The sequence below is a fragment of the Capricornis sumatraensis genome, chromosome 8 (genome assembly GCF_032405125.1).
Source record: "Capricornis sumatraensis isolate serow.1 chromosome 8, serow.2, whole genome shotgun sequence".
Classification (NCBI taxonomy): Eukaryota; Metazoa; Chordata; class Mammalia; order Artiodactyla; family Bovidae; genus Capricornis; species Capricornis sumatraensis.
This window is the reverse complement of record NC_091076.1, coordinates 8,085,885-8,102,683: the sequence shown is the minus strand read 5'-3', so window position 1 is coordinate 8,102,683 and position 16,799 is coordinate 8,085,885. Positions and strand designations below refer to the sequence as shown.

At 54.7% G+C, this 16,799-nt stretch overlaps 1 protein-coding gene across 7 annotated transcripts in view; it reads right to left on the bottom strand.

The window, feature by feature from the left end:
• Positions 1–16,570, bottom strand: part of NRXN2 (neurexin 2) — a 99,118-nt gene extending 82,548 nt beyond the window's left edge. For all 7 annotated transcript variants that reach the window (XM_068977601.1, XM_068977604.1, XM_068977605.1 and 4 more), the window contains exons 1-2: positions 15,844–16,570; positions 3,383–3,400 (exon numbers count right to left, since the gene is read on the bottom strand). In XM_068977601.1, coding sequence (XP_068833702.1) covers positions 3,383–3,400; positions 15,844–16,570 — 745 coding nt within the window. The remainder of the gene's footprint in view (positions 1–3,382; positions 3,401–15,843) is intronic.
• Between the last annotated feature and the right edge of the window lie 229 nt (positions 16,571–16,799).

Here is a 16,799-nt window from a genome sequence, read left to right as displayed (position 1 = left end):
GCGACTGAGGAGAAGGAACGGCCTTGCAGCACCGCATCACCCTTGGAAACCACCCCAGGGGCTGTGATCATGAGATGTGGGCCCTGGAGGCAGAAAGGCAGGATCAGGACAGAAGATAGGGGAAAGTGCCCCAGCTGTCTCTGAGGCAAGGCTGAGGGTCAGGATGCCTGGGTTCCAGAAAGAAAGACAGCAAAAAGGCCAGAAGGGCATGGCGGAGGGCCAAGGGCCTGGGCCCTGAGCAAGATGGGTGAATGGTTCCTGCTGCCCCCTTCTAGTCTCTCCCCACCTCTGGGTCCGAGGCCAGCTGGGGGAGGGGAGCACAGCTGCTGAGGGCTGCCTCTGGACAGAAGAGCTCTTGGGTAGACACAGGTTTCAACCACAAAACTGGAGGGAACCCAAGTATTTGGACGAGTCTCATTCCTTGCTCCGAATGCCCCCACCAACTGTTTCCCCCAAAACTACCATCTTCTTCCAAACCCCCTACTTGCAGGACCCAGACCCGGGGCCCTAGCCCCTCATCCAGGTCTTCCAGGCCCAAGAGCCGAGTGCCCTGTGAACCCCGCTTCTGTCCCCACAGGCCCGCACCAGCAGCACTGCTGGGGGCAGCGGCTTCTCCGCCTTGCAGACCCTTGCACTGCCCAGCTCCCCGCCAGCCTCATTAGCATGCGGCACTCTCCTCTGTCACCACGGCAACCAGCTGCTCGGTTCCCTCAGGCGTGACAGCACCAGCCATCTTGGGGAAGGGGAGGCCGGTTCCCTGCCCCGTCGTCTACCCATCAACCCGCAGCTCAGGCCAGCCTGGCCCGAGGGTGCCCTCCCTAAAGCCTGCCTCACCACCCGGCCTGAATTCTCTGCTCTCCCCAGGCCCTGGCCCTCCTCCTTACACCCCTCCCTGCTTCCACCTGTGGCATCAGCCCCTCCGCCGGCCCCTGAAGAAGAGCCGGCAGTGACGGATGGCATTACTAAGGGTCCTTTCCTAGGGCACTTTGTCTGGCTGCTTCTGGGTCTCCTCTCCCTGCTACAAAAGGCTAGAGGGAAAGGAGCCAGGGTTACCAGGATCCTCAAAAGGAGATACTTGACAAGAGCCTGGGGAGCAGGATGGCTGGGTTCCTGGGAGAAAGCTAGGCCTGAGCCACAGTGTCCAAGGACCAGAAAAGGGGGCAAAGGCACGGAGGACTCAGAAATCTGAAGGGGGACCCGCAGAGTCCAGAGCATAGTGCCGCTGAAGAGTCCCCCAGTCCACCCCCATGAAACCACCACCTGGCAGACCTACTGCCCCACTCTCAGCCGTACCCCCTCACTCTCCTACCAAAACCCCAGGGAGGACCAGCATTGAAAGAAGAAAGAGGCCTACGGGGGACAAGACTGGAAGACATAAGCAGCCACGCCACAGAGACACACAGATGAATCACATGCCTGCGTGTGTATACACACACATACATACACACACACACAGAGCCACAGACACACACGACTGCCCAACCACTGACAGCCAAGGCCTCATCCAGACCAGCAGGCCACCATGGTGTCCCCAAGAGATGGCTCAGGGGGCTCAGTCCCCACTGTCCCTGCAACCCAGCTCCTCTCTTGGCCCTCTAGTCTACTTGTTTGGAGAGCTGTTCCCTGTTTTCTCCCCTTCAGCTCCAGGCCACTGCGCCTCCCCTACCAGCCCTCCGGCTTCTTCTCGTGGCCTGGCTGTTCCCCAGCAGGCTTCTCCCCTTTCTGCCCCTCCCTGCGCTGCCTGCTTCCTCTTCCCGTCTCTGCTTGCCCCCCTCCTCCCTCTGGTCTGTCTGCCCCCTCCCCACAGGCTTTCTCCTCCACCCTTTCCCCCTCTTCCTCTTGCATCTCTCCCTTTGTTCCGGAGGAGACATGACATCAAGAGCAAGTAAAAGTCACATCAGCACTAAATCTTATCTCCAGCCCTCAGAAGGCTGCGTCCACGCAGACGCGCATACTCTCTCTCTCTCTCACACACACACACATACACACACACACACACACACAGGTAAACACTGACACACGGAGAGACAGACCCAGACAGGACAGATGCAGACACAGATGCAGACGCTTCTACAGAGGCTCCCGAGACGTGGGCCACAAAAGGCAGGACGCTGGAGAGGCACACAGCTCCGCACACACTCAGACGTGTACACAAGTGTACGTGTACAGACGTGCACACAGATACAACAGAGCCGCATGAACATGTGTGCACGCAGGCTCACACACACACACGCACGCGCATGTGGGTGCCTGCCTACAGGATCAGGGCACCTGAGGACACACCAGGAGAAGGGACAGCGGGGAGAGAGATGAGCCAAACGTGGACACCACGAGGGAAAGGGGATTCCAGCCCCACACTCGGCCAAGCCCCCTTGCCTTTCTGCCCCAGACTTCTGCATCCAGGGCACGGTGGGCTGCCCACATGCTTCCCAGTCCCGCTGCTCCAGGAAGAAAGTATGGGACAGGTTTGGTGACCGGGACCCTCTCTCCCTCCCAGCCCCCTGCCTGCCCTCCTGTGGGAGCCACACGAGCTCCACTGCAGCCCTGCCTTCAAGCCTGGACCATCCAACCCAGTTTTTTCTCCCTGATCTGGTCCACCTCGAAGAAGGAAAAGAAACATGGAAAAGCACAGTGAGAAGAGAAGGTTCAGAGAATGACAGGAACCCAGAGGGAGCCTGGGGAAGGACAGAAACAGAGAAAGAAGTCCAGGGACAGAGCCCTGGAGAAAAAGAGGCAGAGACAAAAACCAGAGAGAGAAAAGGCAAATGAAGCAGAAGACAGGGAAAGAATGGACAGAGGGACCCTGAAGCGAGGCACGCTCGGCGCCCTTTCCTGGGCCTGGGCTGAAGGAAGAAGCAGACCACCCTACCTACTCATGCCAGCCCAGGGGACAGGGGACTGCAAGTGTGTCAAAGAGGAGAAATGGCCACCCAGTGCACACACCCTGACCCAGGGACCCGACCCGCTACCCCTGGCCTGCACTCTTCAGACCCCGGAGCGAATTCTACCCAAGCCCCCAGGCCCTGGCAGTATGGCCCTTCTATGCTTCCTCCCCTGGGCTGAGCAAAAACATATCTTCTCAGTCATTTCTGGACACTTGTGAATCTTCAGCCCCACCCCTCCAGCTCCACTCCCAGTCTGGTCTCCTCCCAGGGAGGAAGACAGGCTGGTGGGCAGAAGGGCTGAGGACATGCAGTGGAAGGACTGGCCCTGCCGGGCCGTTCTCCCCAGCAGACCAGAAAGAGGGGACAGGTTGGGGGGTGGGCCAAGGCAGCCAAGAGGACATGGTTCCCTGGGCCCCCCCACATGGGCAGGGGAGGGGGCCGCCAGGACCCCCAGCAAGTGATCCACCACCTCCCAGCGACCGAGAGGCATCACTCACCTTCCATGGGGTGCTCCTCTATAGGCCAGCGAGGTTCAGGAAGGGGGAGGCAAAGAGAGAGAGAAAAAGAGGGCCGTTAACGTGGGTACCAAGGACAGGCTCCACGCAGAGTGATGGGAGGTGGATTTAAGGTCTTCTAGCCCGCCCAGGCCTGGACACAAGTCACTCAACCTGGAAGGGCCCTGGGGGATGAGAGACCAAGCTGTTCCCTGAGTCGGCACCTCACACATAGGGTCACACAGCCCAAGGGGACCTGAGCCTAAGTCACATTTCAGGAAACTGAAGCCCAGGACAGAGATGCAACCGTTCAAGGTCACGTGGAGAATCAGAGGCCAGGCCAGGAGCGGCAGTCAGGCGCCCAGCCTCCCCCAGCACGCTCCTCCCTGCACGCCACCGCGTCTCAGAGACAGATGGGGACACGCTCACACAGGGCTCACCCTCACTGACACACTGACACACATAGGCACTTTGTGATGCAGAGACCTGTATAATCTCTCACACAACTCACACCTGAGACCTTTGCACACTCAGACCCAACCGTGCTTCCCATCACCACCCTTGGGGTTGGGGGGTTAGTACACAGCTTCTGTCGCAAACTGCTGCGCGACTCCCATCCCAGTCACTCAGCCTCTCTGAGCCTCCAGTGCCTCTCCAGGGTGGAGATGGGTGGACTAGGGCCCCTCTGAGGCCCCTTCTGGCTCTGGTTCTGCGATTCTGGGATAAATGACTTTTCAACAGCTGGCTGAGACAAAATGCCCTCAGGCTGGATGGGCTACTTCAGTGGGAGAAAGGGGTCAAATTTGGGGGGGCCAGACTGAACCCACCCTTCTGTCATTTCACAGCCTTTGGGCAGTCAGCCCTCACCGCTTAGGGGCCTGCCTTGAGCCTGTCCCTCGGGCTCACCATGTAGGTCAAGAGGGAAGGAAGGAACGGAGGGAGCCGAGAGGCGATTCCTTCAACTAAGCTCAAGAAGGCTGGGCTCACACACACGCACACATGTGTAAGTGGACACCAGGATACACACATGCACAGGCAAACAGCTGTTCAGGACACACTCATGCCCGCATGCACACACTTTGTGTTATTGTCTCATCCGCTCTCAGGGTTAGGTAAACTCCAGAAGCACACACTGTCATTTGTCACATCTTATACCCGCCCCCACAGTACACACAGGCTCCATGCAGAATCAATACCCACGCTGCGATCTAATACATAAATGAGCTGCACACCACCCCCCACTCCCTCCAGGGGCTGGAGACCCACCCAACTCCACCCCCTGTGAGGAACACAGCTCCCTTTTTTGTCTATGATCTATCATCCCCCATTTTCAAACCCACACACACAAGCCTGTACGTATCTACATGTGTTACACACACACTTCTCTACAACCCAGGGCTTCTTTTACCTGGCAGCCGCATCCCCCAATAGCCATGTATACAATGATTGCTTAAATAAACTGAATCACAGGACATTTATGGTGGGGAGGGGAGCTGGCTAGGAAGGGGCCCCCAGGAAAACCCTTGGGCTCTCGTGAGCAGCCCTGTGTCTGGGATCACTTTGGCCCCCGTGTGCTGGGGCCTTGGCCGGTCAGCACACTCATCTCTTCAGCTCCTGCACAAACAAGCAGGCTCAGGGTTTCTGGGATAATCCAACATGGCGGGGATTGCAAACTCTATTCCCACCTGCCACAAAGGTGGGTCGTGCTACACTCAGGAAGGTCGAACGACCAAGTATAGCTTGCTGCCTGTGCGATTCCCGTCTCCTGGCTTCCTAGCGAGGCACCAGGCCTCTTCTTCCTGGCTGCACTTTGCTTTCTGCTGATTCACCTGTGCCCCTCACCTGCCATCATGGGCCCCTTCAGGCTCAGCCCCATGCCCTCCACTCCTCTCTCTTCTCCCACCCTCCTCCGTGAGAGCTCACTTTTATGGCGGAGGGACCCCCAAACCTGTATTTGTAGCCCTGGCCTTTTCCCTGCAGGCCAGTTCTGCACCCACGGCCGTGCGCTCAGCAATCACTCAATTCCTGACATCCAGCCCCTGCTCAAGCCATGCTCGACATCTCCACCCTCTGCAACTAAGTGCCCATTTTCCTGCCTTCAGCAAAGGCACTGCTTTCAACAAATGCTTCTTTTTTTTTAATTTTATTTTTCAGCTGCACTGAGTGGCATGTGAGATCCTAGTTCCCAGACCAGGGATTGAACCCATGTCCCCTGCACTGGAAGCCAGGGTCTTAATCACTGGACTGCCAGGGAAGTACCTCAACCAACACTTCTTATGGAGTATATGCCCCACACGCTGCCACACTCCAGAGATGCCATGAGTCAGTCACACATTGTGTGCCATTACACACCAGCTTCCGGGCAACCCTCACAAGCTTGGTATGTTATCTCCCTCCTTTGCACAGAAAAGGACACTTGCCCAGGAGCACAAAACCACCTCTGCCTCTGCCCACTGCACTCCTTGGTCATCAGAGCCCCCACACTCACCCCTAACCCGGGTTCCTGCCTTAGTCTCCTTCCAGTTGGTCCCCCCACCCAAACCCCGCCTGGCTCTCTTGGTACATGTACCAGACACACCTTACTAAGTACCACTGTGATCAATACATAGGCACACACACACGCATGTGGGCAGAACTTCTCAGTGGCTCAGGTACAAACCTCTTCTGTGCTCCTGACCTGCCTACAGAGAAGCGTGACCCGAGCGGCTCACAGGCTGAGTGTCCTCCTGTCCACGATGGCCCCCTCCTCCTGCTGGCCTTCCCTGATCAGATCAGGCACCCAGAAAGCAGCCTTGATATTTTTTTTTTTTTCCGTATACCAATCACCAGGTCCTATCAATTCCAGCTTCTAAAACTCTAAAAGCTCAGCTTGACTCCCTGAAATCCTTTCCATCCCTCGATCACCATCAGCACAGCCCAAGGCCAGACCCTCCTCAGACCCTCTTCTCAGAACACTCTTAAAGGATCTCCTCCTACGGCAGTCTTTTTACCCTGTAATTCACAGTCCAAGCACCACCAAAGTGGTCCAACCAAGTCATGACTCTGCTTAGAACTCTTCAAGGCTTCCCAGGACCTACAAAATCAAGTCCAATCTTTTTTTATTTTTATTTTTAGCTGCACTGGGTCTTTGTTGCTGCGCCCAGACTTTCTCCAGTCGTGGCAGGGGCTACTCTTCATCACAGGAAGGGCTACTCTGTCACAGTGAGCAGGCTTCTCACTGCAGTGGTTTCTCTTGTTGTGGGGCACGGGCTCCAGGCGCTCAGGCTCAGTAGTCATGGCAGATGGTCTTAGTTGCTCCACGGCATGTGGGATCTTCCCAGACCACGAATTGAATCTGCACCCCCTGCATTGCAAGACGGATTCTTAACCTCTGGACCACCAGGGAAGTCCAAGTCCAGTCTTTTTTTGTTTTTCTTTGGGTTGTTTTTGGGGGGTTGTGCCGGATCTCAGTTGCAGCATGCAAGAATTTTGTTGCAGTGTGCAGAATCTTTGTGGCAGCATGCAGGATCTTAAGTTGCGTCACACAAGCTCTTAGTTGTGGCATGCGGGATCTAGCTCCCTGACCAGGGATCAAACACCAGCTACCCACGTTGGGAGGGCAGAGTCTTAGCTACTGGACCACCGTGGAAGTCCCAGTCCAATTTTCTTGAGAAAGTCCATTTGAGGTTTTACCACGCCGGCCTCCAACCTCCCCTCCTTGCAACAATCCAGGCTCCAGCCACTCCACGTTTCCCTAATATGCCATGTGTCTATACATACTATTCCCTCGGCTGCCTGAGAAGTCGACTCCTGCTTCCAGACTAGGTCAGTCTATGTAGGTCTGTGTTCTGAGCTGATCTCCTAGCCATCCATCCTGCTTTTGTGCCAGTTCTCAAGATGTACCTTGGGTTGTTATTTCACTTCGGATCTCTATCGCGATTGTGTTTCCATGTCTGCTTCCTGGCTGGACTGTGAGATCCCCAAGAGCAAGGACAATGTCTCATTCATCTCTGTGTATCCAGCTGCTCACACAGTTCCTGGCTCAGAAAAAGGCAGGCCTGTGTTTGTTGAATGAATAAAAAGTTAAAAGTGAACACTCCTCACTTACCCAGCACTTTGGGTGAGCCTGACTCTTTCTGTGCACCATTTCCCTACTGTTAATACTTCATCAATAGATACTATTACTCCCTCAGAGAGATGGGGAGACCAAGGCTCAGAAAATGGAAGAAATTTTCCCAAGGCCACACTGCTGGGCAGAGGGACAGAATCAAAATCTGAACCAAATTTGTCTGGCTTTAAAAGTTCTGATCGGCTGAATTCTGGGCCTGCAAGTCAAGATTTCTAGAAGCTGGTTTTAATCTGCAGTTCCGATCTTATTTCCCATAAAGCACAACTAGGGACTTTCGTGGTGGCCCAGCCAGCAGCTAAGATGCGGCACTTCCAATGCCTGGATTCCATTCCTAGTGAGGGAACTAGATCCCGCATGCTGCAACTAAGACCCAGCACAGCCAAACAAATAGGTAGTTTAAAAATAATAATAAACCACAACCATCTTGGTCTGATACACTCAACTCACATCCTCTAGACTCTGCACTTAGGCCGTTTTCCTGGCGACAAAGCCCTAGCCTTTCCTTTACCTCCACAAATCTCACTCAGCCATCCTTCAAGATCTAGCCAAGTTCTACCTCCTCCTTGAAGCCTTCTCTTAGACCACAAGGGTTAATAATCATAGTAGCATCTATTGATCACTTAGAATAGTGCCTGGCACATCATAAAGTGAAAGTGTTAATCGATTAGTCATGTTCACGTCTTTGCGACTCCACGGACTGTAGCCCGCCAGGCTCCTCTGTCGATGGAATTTTCCAGGCATTCAAGAATACCAGAATGGGTAGCCATTCCCTTCTCCAGGGGATCTTCCAGGGTCAGGGACTGAACCTCAGTCTCCTGCATTACAGGCAAATTTTTTACCATCTGAGCCACCAGGGAAGACCTAAGGGTTTCCATTTGTTGTTGTTCAGACGCTAAGTTGTGTCTGACTCTTTGCGACCCCAGGGACTGCAGCATGTCAAGCTTCCCTGTCCTTCCCCATCTCCTGGAGTTTGCTCAAACTCATGTCCATTGAGTCAGTGACATCATATTTCCATGTATTCACTTATTTAGTCCTCACAACAACACACGACCTCCATTTCACAGAGTAGAACATTGAAAAACAATGCGATTCAGCAACTTGTCCAGGTTCACACAGCCAACAGTTTGCAAACCCGAGATTAAGCCCAGCAGCCCATGCTCTTAACCATTCCACCCTAGGAGGCTCTCCTTGGGAACACCTACCTCATCTCTGGGATCTTACAGCAGTCGCTCCCCAGCCAGCTCTCTCAGCTGTCCATCGCTTTCTGCCTGGAGCTGTCTCCAACAGCAGAAGCTGTCAGGACCACAGGTATTAGATGCTAGAGCTGACAGAGTGATTCCACATATGTGACCTCATTTACTCAACTTTCATACACGCAGGTCTTGACTGCCTCCCCAGAGGGCATAAATGGTATTGTCTTGGCTAACATGAATTCAGGATTCCGGCAGATTCATTATCAAGGACAGTGATGAAGACCAGAACCAAAGAAAAGAAACAGTGCTGAGCAGCCACAACCGACATGATAACAGTTATACATTAAAAACTGTTATTTTCTCATAGGGGAGCCTCTCACACCCAACCCAGAATCTGCTCTCTGTTAGTGACACACAATTCTAACATGCTGGGAATGCTGATTTCCAAATTCACAGAGAGCGGGGGTGGGGGTGGAGGGTTGCCACCTGACAACTCCTCCAAAGGGCGGAGGTGGAAAAACTAGAAAAAGCAAACAGAAGAACACAAAAGTACAGCAGTCTGGCATCATTTCAGGCAGGGACATACCTCAACAAAGGAAGAACTGAGTGACAGTCCGGGGCAATACCTGAGGGGAATCACGACAGCCTGAGTCTTCCGGAAAAGGCTAAATCACCTTCCAAATGTGCTTAGGCAGGCAGGGAGGTGTGCAACATATTTTTTAAAGATTTCCATCTGAAATGTTGTAAATGGTGGTGAGTTGCGTATTTTAATGGGATAATGCCCCCCTTTTCAGGAGGAGTTCCTCCCTGAGGGCTCCGGAAGGCTGAGAGTTTACCGATCGATTTCCACTGCCCTCTCTCAGTGGTAGAACAGCCGGCCGACAAAGATGGGAACACACTCATCACACACTGGCTGCAAGAAGTAGCTGTATCCCACGGAATCCAGGGTGGTGACTGGTTTCGGATGAAACACTGTCCCAAAGCACCTCCAATACACCAAGCGCAGGCCATCCACGACACAGCTGACTGACCGCATCTCCTTTTCAAAGGCAGTGTGGAGAAGGTGGGAGCCCCCAAAGTCAGTTCAGGTTCAGATCCCAGCTCTTAATCTCACGGGGCGGTCATGCCTTCAACACACACAGCAGACGCCCACTAGCTGTGAGGCCCTGCTCTCTCCTCCCTTGACTGTGATCTGATTCCCATTCTATTCTAACTGCTCCCTCCCAGTGTCTGCGGCTGCTGCTTTCCCTCCTCCTCCTAAATGAGCCCCCTGACGTCTCTTCACCTCCTCCTTGGCCACTTCATCTGACCCTAAAGTTTCCAATACACTCTCCACACACGCGGCTCCCAGGTCTCCACTTGCAGCCCCACCCTCAACTCAAAACTCTGGTCTCACATTTCCGACTGCCAGGACACCTCTGTTTAGGAACAGCAAGACAGGGCTGTGATCTGTGGCTCAAACCTGCTCCCTCTCCCAACTTTCCCCTCCCCTGTCACCCCCACCACCATCCTTCTAACCAAGCAAACCTGAAACCTCACCACCTCTGCCTGTCCACGTGGGAAAGGCAGAGTGCCATGCTTCAGTCGCCGCCACGGCTCTCAGCCGCACTGCTGCTGCCGCCACAGCTGCCACCACCCTTCCTCGCTGCTCCTCAAGACAGCCGAAGTTCAGGGCGTCAGTGTCTCTTTCCTGAACTTTCTCCCACTGATTCCTCCACCGCATGACTCTGCCCTCCATACTGCATTTTACCCTTCACTCCCAGCTTCCAAAACACCATTCTTATTCACACACCTGCTCAAAAGTATTTTGTGGCTCCATTTACCAATACTCTACACACAGCATCCAATACACATTAGTTGAATGATTTAAATCAAAACCTGGGGAATTTCCTGGTGGTTCAGTGGTTAGGACTCGGTCCTTTCACTGCTCAGGGGGCCTGGGTTTGACTCCTGGTCAGAGACCTAAGATCCTGCAAGCTGTGAGGTGGGGGAAAACAGACAAACAAAAATCAACCCCAAGACCTGGCCTCGAGCTGCTTCTCCCACTTTAGATCTCAGTCTTCCCTTCACTCCTTGGTGCCCCTGTATGGCCATGATGTGCGCCTCCCCCTTCTACACCGTTGTTCTTGCTAGCTCCTTTGCTTGGCGGGGCCTCCTTGCAGCCAAGGAGGTCAGTAAACCAAGTTTACTGATCAACATTCAAGACCAGTCTTAAATAGTATGTCTTTTATTACTAATCCCCCAACTTGGCTTCCCAGGTGGTGCAAATGGTAAAGAATCCGACTGCCAATGTAGGAGACCCAAGAGATGTGGGTTCTGTCTCTGGGTCAGGAAGATTCCCTGGAGAAGGAAATGAAAACCCACTCCAGTATTTCTTGCCTAGAAAGTTCCATGGACAGAGAAGCCTGGTGGGCTATACCACATGGGGTTGCAAAGAGTCAGACTAAGCACGTATGCACACACAATTTGTAAACTCTCCCCTTCTTCAAAATCCCAAGAGTACTCTGTTTATAATAATACTATAATTTATACCACTAGGCTTCCCTGGTGGCTCAGTTGGTAAACAATCTGCCTGCAATGCAGGAGATCCAGGTTCAATCCCTGGGTTGAGAAGATCCCTGGAGAAGGAAATGGCAACCTACTCCAGTACTCTTGCCTGGAGAATCCCATGGACAGAGGGGCCGGGCAGGCTACAGTCCATGGAATCGTGAAAAGTCGGACAAAACTGTGTGACTTTCGCTTCATTTTACACCACTTGTTTAATTCCCACAAGAAACTTGTGAGATAACCATGCTTGTTCCCATTTTGCAGGTCAGGAAAAACCAGTCTGAAGGTTAGGTATTCATGTGACTCACAGGCCTAGTGAACAGAGAGGTCAGATTTAAACCCAGATCTGACCCTCAGGAGACAGAGCTTCACTGTCACTAAGCTACACTGCCTCACTGCATCTTGCTGCATATAGCATGCTGTTTGCTTGCTGTTATTTCTCGACACTTTCTATGTGCTGGGCACTATTCTAAGCATTTTATATGAATTAGCTTATTTAATTCCCATAACAACTCTTTAAGGTAGGCAGTATTGCTGTCCCATTTTACAGACAAGGAAACCGGGCAGAGACAGCTTAAGTCCAAGGTCACTGCCCAGACAGCCTGACTACAGAATCTGTGCTCTTAACCACACACTGCCTGCTTTTCATCTGCTTCCTCAGTTAAGCAGGCAACTCCCAGAGCAGTGTCTTCTCCACATCTGACTCACCTATAGCCCCCAACACAAAGTTTGTCACAAAGGAGGCCTTGACAATAACCTGCTGAATTAAACTGCCAACAAACCTACCAAATACACATGAGACCCATCCATCTATCTTCCTGTTAACACACGCATCACCGCTGGTTTCATTTCTCTCTCAAGTGAGGTATACACCACACCCCTGACACGCCATCGTATGCCTCTGTGCCCCCACTCCACTCAAGGTATTCCACACATACTGGCACACTCTTCTTCCTTGATCACTTTTCAGCTCTTTCTCCCCACACATGAATGACATGAGGAGGAATTCCCATGAAAATCAATGCAAAATCCCAGTCTACTTGATCCCTACTTTGGCAGACAGTCAGCAGGAATACACACACTCAGTGACTCATACTTAGCCCTGTCTTCAATCACCTGTGGCCAGAACCTGAGAAAAGAAGCAGACTTCCTAGCATGGAAGTTCTCAGTCAATGGGCAGGCCCAGACCCAGGAAGCCAGGAGAGGTGGGAGTGGGGAGTGTCCAAAGGATCCACCAACTAGCTGAAGGCAGATTGGTATGTCTTACATATAAAGCTAAAACTATTTTTCCTAATGTATATTTGATTAACCACAATGGCAAATATAACATCAAAGCCATGTGAAAGCTTTCCTGAATTCATAGTAGCTTTGAGTCATCTATTTTCACAATAAACAGATATAAAAATAACTACTGTTTGGAAGGGGTACTGTGAATTACTGACTTTTGAAAATGTCTTCAATCTCAGAAAAAGTTGGGGATCACTCAAAGCAGATAAGAATGACGTAACTGTAATTTCCAGAGAGGCTTGAAGACTCTGGCCCTGATCAGGAGCCAGACCTGTTCCCCTTAAAATCTTCCAACCCCAAACCCAATACCCAAGGGGAAGCAGCTCATTCCTTTCCTCCTTGGCTGGATAAGAATGTACTAGAAGAAGTGTAACGAGCACAGGATATTACAAAACCTACCCAGGAAATAAGGAACAAATGTAAAGGGAGGGAATGAGGTCATGGGTGGGAGGAGAAGCAGTGGAGCTGTCACTGAGCCTGTCATCGCTAGCTGTAAGCAGAGTCTATCAGCGTTGGCAACCACCGTGCCCACAACACATAGCTGAAAACATACACATACATAGTTCCACACATACATGCAGCCCTCCCCAAGCCTTTATTCTATCAAATACTTGTTAACATCTATTTAGTCATTGAAGAGATGCTTACCAAACACCCACTAAGTGCCAAATACCATTCTAGGTGCAGGGAATTCAGAGATGAACATCTCTACCTTTTTATTTCAGACAAAGCACAACTCCCTCAGTGGATATCTCACAAACACACACACACACACACACACAAAATGGGTTAGATACACAGCTGCCTCTCCCAGCTCCAACAGAGCTGACACAAACATTTAACTGATCAACAATATATATACACACATGATACAACCACCGCATCACACACAGGTACCCAAACACATCTCAGACACACAACCACACAACACACATTCCAAAGCACACATCTTGTATGGCTCACTGGGAGCCTCTGGCTGATGAATCCTTTCAGGGAATGAATACAAGGACTCTGGCTGCATTTTTCATACACCCAGGCCAATTCTGCCACAGTGAGATCATGGACCAGTGGCTTCTCTGTAGCTCAAATTACCCTTCCATCTAGTCAGAAGGGTGTGGTTCAGGGACTTCCCTGGCAGTACAGTGGCTAAGACTCTGAGTGTCCACTGCAGCAGGCTCAGGTTCAATCCCTGGTTGGGGAATGAAGATCCCACACACTGCTGCATGGTGCAGCCAAAAAAAATAATCTCTAAAAAATAATTTTTTAAAAAGTAGCATAGTTCATGCTATTTTCTTAAGAAGGCTTGCAGGGGAGAGATCATAGGGACCAGAGAATCAAGTTACAGGTCATGAAAGATTCCTCATAAAGTCCAGTGTCTTACTGAGGTCTCCCGTGAAAACACACGCACATGGATAACTACACACACAGCCACGCCCTTACACTCACATACTACTCACTCTACTAGGCACGGGAATTTATTTGCCAACAGACCGTTCGCACATGATACACCGCCAGACTCCCGCACCTCTGCATGCAAGCAAACACACAGACACACAATTTCACAGTTTAGGGAGCACCTGCACTCCTTGGAGAAAAGGCGAGAAGGTGCCAGATTGACTTAATACACACAGTTCCTGAAGATACATCCCACCACTTTGTACAAATAACTCCCAAGAGCCACTGAAAACCTCCCTTATGTATTCCTCTACCACAACTGCAGATATACAGTCAAAATACTGGGCAAAGTACAGGACTTCACTTGCAAACGTGGCTACTCCTGTCCCCGGGGCCTGGCCAAGAGGACACTACCCCCAAAGCAGTCCCAGGGCCACACTAGTCTGTGGGCACACACACTCCTCAAAGACCCTACCTCTTGAGGGTAGACACACCCACAACTGCTAAGCAGCCCACAGCTTCTAGGGGGGACTGAAGGAAAGGACTGCACACCTCTGCTTCAAACGGCTGCCACACACCAGGGAGAAAGGAGGTGCCTATGCCCAGGCTCGAAACTGATGGGGAACCTCTCCCCCACTCCCCAGCCAGACCAAAGTACAACAGGGGCCTCAAAATCCCTCCCTCGCCCACTCCCCTAAACCTCACATCACCCCAGGCCTGGCTCAGCCATCCTCGACCTTGTCCCCCCACCTTGCTCATCAAGGCCTCTTGCATCCCGGGTACTGGTAGAACCATCCCTTCAAGTCCTGATTTCATACCCAGTTCCAGAGTCCTCACCAGTCCTCTCCAGCCCCCCAATCTCCCTTCCAAACCCCAAGCTTGCGAGGGCTCCGCTGTTCAAAACCAGCCTCCGCTTGCAGTCTCCCACCCGGAAGAGACGACCAGCCGTTTTTTTCCCCCTCATCAAAACCGGTGACTCTAGTCGCCAACCCTGAGAGGCCTCAGCCACCCTCTCCCTCGAGCTTCATTCACTCTGGAAACACTCGCTTCCCACCCTCCTGGCGCGTGCAGTCACAGCCTCACAATCACCACCCACCCTCGCACCCGCCGTGGGCTCTTCTCCCGGCGCCCAGCGGTCTCCCGTCCCGGCCCTCAGGCGCGGGTCCAGTCGGGGCCTCTCCGGCAGGGCTGCCCGCCCGCGCCCGTCCCCGCCCGCGCCCGTCCCCGCCCGCGCCCGTCCCCGCCCGCGCGCCGACCCTCAGGCTGTGGCCCCGCCCACTCGGGCCAACCACGCCCCCGCCTCCTAGGCCCCGCCCTCCCCGGCGTCCCCACAGCCCTCGAAGGCCCCGGCTCCCTCACTCTCACTCTCACAGCCCTACCCACCGCCAAGAGGTTACAAGCCCCACACAGCCTTCAGGGCTCTCTCACAGGGCCGCCCCCCAATCCCCGTCCCTGCCCACAAGGCCCCGCCCACACAGAGCTCTTCCACCGGCCCCCGCGGTCGCCTCACAGTCGATCACCCACCCGACCCACACGCCCTCAAGGGCCTGACCTTCATCTTCTGGCTAGTTGGCTCTCACTACACAGTCCTACCCACAGGTCGCCACGGAACCCTCCCTGGGGATCGGGAGAGGCGCCCCGGATGGGCTCACGAGGCCGCGCCCACACAGGCCACGCCCACACCAGACCTGCCGGCAGGTCACGCCCACCTGGGGCACCCCGCCGCCTGTCCTGCTCCCTGGCTGACCACGTGCGCCCTCTCCTTGAGACAGGGGTCCTCACACGCCTCTCACAACTCGCGTGCTGGTACACACACCCGCCCTTGTGCAGGAGCCCGCGGACCGCAGGTGCCCCCCACAGGCCTGGATCCCGGGCAACCCTCCCGCCCCTCACTCCCGCGTCCAGGCGCCCAGCGGCGGCTCCCCCGGGCTCACCTTCGCTGCAGAACTTGCCGCCGAAGCCCGTGTGGCTGCAGTCGCAGCCCACCTCGCCGGGGGCCAGCACGGTGCAGAGGCCGCCGTTGGCACAGGGGTTGCGCGCGGGGGCGCACAGGGGGTCCGCGGCGGCGCCGCGCAGGCCCTGGCTGCCCAGCAGCGCGGGGGGCCGCTCGCCCAGCTTCAGGTTGGCCAGGAGGCCGCGGAAGGGCGGCTCGTACTTGACGGTGCTGAGCGTGAGCGCCGAGAGTCGCACGTCGGGGGGTATGCCTCCCACGAACAGGTCGCTGGCCACCTGCATCTCGCGCCGCTTCGAGCGCACCTCGGCGGCGCGGGCCTCGCCGTCCACCGCCAGGGCGGTGCGGCGCGCGTCGCGGGTCAGCAGCACCATGTGCCAGCGGTCGTCGGCCACCGGCGTGTCCAGCTGCAGCGTGGCGGGCTCGGCGCACGAGAGCGTGAAGCGCAACCGCAGGCGCCCGTCCACCAGCAGTAGCTCCAGGAAGTCGCAGTCGCCGCCGTCGTCCAGGTAGAGCAGCAGAGCCCGCGTGGCGTTGGTGCGCAGGCTGAAGCTGAGCTCGCCGCTGCTCGCCGCGCCGGCCCAGCGCGCGTAGCGCGCCCACTGCCCGGGGCCGCCGCCGAACTCCAGGCCGCCCGCACCTGCCGCGAGCGTCAGCAGCAGCAGCAGCAGCGGCAGCGATGGCGGCCGCCACCGGTTCCTGGGCGCCATGCCTCCGGCGGCCCCGGCCCCGCCCGGCCCCCGGCCCCGCTCAGGCTTCAGAGCCGCGGGTGCATGGGGCAGGGAGGGGGCCGGGCGACCCCCGCGCCGAGCGGGGCTCCCTCGCCGGCTCACAGTGCCATGGACCCGGCCGCAGGACGAGGTGCGCAGAGGCCCAGATGCCGGCTTCCCCCGGGCGGCGGCAGAGGCGCCCCTCCCCCGTTGCGGACTCCGACGGAAG